At 43.9% G+C, this 3,873-nt stretch overlaps 1 protein-coding gene across 1 annotated transcript; it reads right to left on the bottom strand.

Annotated features, from left to right (window-relative positions):
• Nucleotides 1-217: 217 nt before the first annotated feature.
• On the bottom strand, nucleotides 218-3,604 carry LOC123409349 (DNA-directed RNA polymerases I, II, and III subunit RPABC5). Its single transcript, XM_045102305.1, has 4 exons — nucleotides 3,413-3,604; nucleotides 2,306-2,364; nucleotides 604-698; nucleotides 218-514 (listed from the first exon to the last, which is right to left on the bottom strand). Exons 1-4 carry the CDS (start codon nucleotides 3,446-3,448, stop codon nucleotides 489-491), a joined length of 216 nt encoding a protein of 71 aa, XP_044958240.1. The 5' UTR covers nucleotides 3,449-3,604; the 3' UTR covers nucleotides 218-488.
• Between the last annotated feature and the right edge of the window lie 269 nt (nucleotides 3,605-3,873).

The following is a 3,873-nucleotide window of genomic DNA, read 5'->3' as shown; positions in this document are numbered from 1 at the left end:
TAGATGAATTGATGACGATTCAAGTTAACAGCAGTCACGAACAAATCTTTGACGTGCATTGATTTTAGATACATTGACATCACCAGAGGAATAGAAAACAAACAAATAAAAAGCATGCAGGTAAACGTGGATGTTCAACGCATATCACTGTAACGATTCAATGGTAAGATACCCATGGGTGCCCACAACCAACAAGATCCAACAGAAAACACAGGGATAACATGTTCAACACTTGGAGCATAATAAGTTTGAAACTGGACAATGCATTAGATTTGTTGGTTAACTAATAGCCCTGAAGATTACATAGTAGAAACGCATGGTCACACTAATAGTCCTTGGAGATTCATGGACAAACCAACTTCATATCATATCAGGACTACCTGACACTTTGCACCTCCTAAGCACTGACATAAGAAACAGCATACCATCCATCTTGAAAAGTAGTACAAAGGAACAAGGGTTTCCAGGCAGCATGGGTTCAATTAACTTCAACTTGTCTCCGTCTTCTCCAGGGCTGAAAATGAACAAGTGTCAGTTCCAAAAGAAATAACAAAGGAAGCAGCACAAGATAGCTTATAAAGTTACATAACAGCATCAACTTACTGTTGTAGTTGAGCAACTTCTCGATAAGGTCAACATGGGTCATGAGCATACGGCGGCAGCAGTAGCGAACCAAGCCCAAGGCATCCAGAGCATCCCTAACAACATAGGACACCAGAAAGATGTATAAAATCAGATTTCGATATAATAGTCTTAAACATGATATTCAATATTAACAATAAAAATTATCTAATAAACCATAACCGATGTCCCTTCTAATAATTCTAATCTCTGGAGAAGTAAAAAGAATAGGTAGGATAAAGATGCTCTTCTATTTTACAGAAACTGTATTGACAAATAAGTACCAACTGGGATATACATAGATTAAGTGTCAATAGTGATTTTCTAGGTCTTGAGCATGGGGAAGAAAAACATAGACACAAATGTCCAGGTGGAACACCATGCAGCAAAGGTTCCAATATTTCAGAAACCAAGCACCTCAGCCACACTTAACGGTAGACTCCAATCTGTTGGTAATTCCAATATGCATGTATGTATGTAATGTAATTTACAGTTTTACACCATGAACATCTGTCTTGTCACTGTAGTGTTCATTAACAAGAAACACCATACTATTACACCATAACATCATTTCATTGTCAAACCAAGCACCTCAGCCACACTTAACGGTAGACTCCAATCTGTTGGTAATTCCAATATGCATGTATGTATGTAATGTAATTTACAGTTTTACACCATGAACATCTGTCTTGTCACTGTAGTGTCCATTAACAAGAAACACCATACTATTACACCATAACATCATTTCATTTTCAAACGGTATGCAGAGTAGGGGGGAGTACATATGGCTAATCTGATAACATTTTTTACTATATTCTATATACCTTGCTACGTCCGACAATAAGAAAATGAAATACGATTGCATGCAATAAAATTTACAGTTCATCATGAGCTTCGGGTTTTTTGTCTTTCTAGTGTCCATTTACTAGATATACAATATTATTCCAACATAACATTACGACACAACATGCAGAGTATGGAGGGTATACATGGCTAACAAGGTGCAATATTTTTCTGCAAAGATTAGTATACTACCATACTCTCAAGTACCTAGTTACATTCGAAACTAAGAAAATATGATAAAATTTGAACACAAGGAAGAACACGTAATAGGATGCAAACATAGCAACTATCATCCAGACTTAGCCATTTGGTTTAACAGTGGCATAATTCTAACTTCTCCATACATCCCAGTCAAAGTGACAGTTCAGTGAAATGGCAAGTACTCCCTCCATCCCACAATATAAGATGTTATTACAACTGATATACTCACATATTGGTTGTAATAACATGTTATATTATGGGACGGAGGGAGTAGAAGACTTACGAAATATCTAAAACGGGGAAGCACCACACTAGTAAGGGCTCCCAAATGCATGAAAAGATGCATGACACAGCCACTAGTTTTCAGTATTCATTGATTATGGATCAGGTCCGCTACGGTGTTCAGTGGTGCACCATGTACGTCACAAGATATACAGCATACCAGTCTATCACACTTGCGTGCATAACCTGCTCACATAGAAGTGAAACATGTTCCCTTGAAGCTAAAAATAAAAAGAAGCCAACATTGCAAATGTAGGCTCCCTCAAGACCTCATCCACCAAAACAGGATCAAAGGCAAAGCCAGTACAATATGCACAATCAAACCGAAGCACAGGAACCAGGATGCATGATTTTTTACCCCTCGGTGTAATCAGCCTGGAGAAGATCGAGGTAGTGGTCCCACTTGTTCCCGATCACCTATCAAAGCATACAAATTGAACCTGTGAGATAATCTCTTTATTTATATAAAGGCAAGGAGTTCTCCCAATGCATTATATGGATATGTAGATAAGAAAAGTTTAAATGGAACAACTTTTCAATAAGCCTATCCCTAGAAAAAAATGATGTGCCACACAACAACTACACCCTTGTGTTAAATCCTGGGCATAAACAGCTAGCGACCATATACGGGTAGAGAGGATCTATGAGAAAAAAACTTAAAATGCGCCACCACATAAACCTAGAAGAAGAGTGCAGATGGATACCCTAAGGGCTTGTTTGGATGCAAGGGATCCCGGCCCTTTCCCTGGCGGAAGAAACCGCGGGCCGAATTGACCCCGGGGAGCCGACCGGGCCATTTGGTTCTCCAGATGTGGAGGGACCTCGGCACCTTTCCACGACCCTTCCCTGGGAGCGTTTTCCTCTAGTCACAAGGTCAGGGAAGAAACCCTCGCTCGCTCTCGTCTCGTGACAGGGAGGCGACGGCGTTGGCGGCGACGGCCGTGCTACTTCCTCCGGCGACCGAGAAGCAAGGCCCCATCACGAGCGCTCCCGCCTCTCCCTGCTCTGCCGGGCGTGCTTCTTCCGCCTCTCCCCTCTCCAGCAGTCGTCTCCTGCCGGCTGCCCCCCAAGATCTATTCTGGAACTGATGATCGATTCTCGTTTTTTGGATCTTCCTTTTCATTTCCTGTGTTGTCCAAGTAGCAGAACGGGTGTTCTCCCACCTGAGACCATCTCTCCCATGGATCCCTTGTGCCGAGGGAGACTCCGCCTAGGGGCTTATTTCCCTGACAACCAAATTAGCCCTAAGAGGCGACGTGCCCTACCTAAGCCGCGGGGCGCGTGCGTCCTTAAAGGGCGGCCGGCGGGAGCACGAGAGAGCGGCGAATCGACGAAACACCTAGCGGAACGAGGCCAAGTAGGCCATGCCGGAGACGCAGCACGAACGAGAGGCGCCGGAGAACGCCGGAAGGGAGGATGAGAAAGGGTATGTGATGGTGGGGTGGGGTGGGGGGGGGGGGGGTACCTTGCCGCAGGTGAAGCAGCGAACCGGGATGATCATCTTCGATCCGCCGCCGTCGCCGCCGCTGGGGAAGAAGAAGGGTCGATGGTGCTCTTCAGTTTGTTGTTATGAACCGGCTGGGCTAGGTTCGGTGTGGGTTAATCTTTTTTTTTCTTTCAGGAAACCGTGTGGGTTAATCTGACACCGTCAATTCACACTCCCTACTTTGGCCCACGTCCCTGTTATAGAATGTTGGACCGGACTAGGGAGCGGCGCCGCAGGAATGCCTTCCCGTGCGGCGGGTCCAACAGACTAAGCACGACCTGTCATATGCAAGATTTACTTTGATGTTTGAAAATTCAAAAAGTTTTATCTACAAAACCGTTAATTCAATCGATGATCCGTTTTCACCATTGACTTTCTCGCGACGAGTTCTTCGAAACTAGATCCCATGTCGACATGTTCCGTCAACTATTTTTTTTCGT

This window comes from Hordeum vulgare, chromosome 1H (genome assembly GCF_904849725.1).
Source record: "Hordeum vulgare subsp. vulgare chromosome 1H, MorexV3_pseudomolecules_assembly, whole genome shotgun sequence".
NCBI lineage: Eukaryota > Viridiplantae > Streptophyta > Magnoliopsida > Poales > Poaceae > Hordeum > Hordeum vulgare.
The sequence above is the reverse complement of the archived record's forward strand: the minus strand, read 5'-3'. Positions and strand labels throughout refer to the sequence as shown.

Bases quoted from the DNA above. Each gene is read 5' to 3' on its own strand.
- LOC123409349 (XM_045102305.1), bottom strand. From the start codon at position 3,448: ATGATCATCCCGGTTCGCTGCTTCACCTGCGGCAAG. The intron at 699-2,305 runs GTAAAAAATCAT...CTATGTTGTTAG, and splicing joins CAGGCTGATTACACCGAGGG to GGATGCTCTGGATGCCTTGG. The intron at 515-603 runs GTAAGTTGATGC...GTTCATTTTCAG, and splicing joins GAAGTTGCTCAACTACAACA to CCCTGGAGAAGACGGAGACA.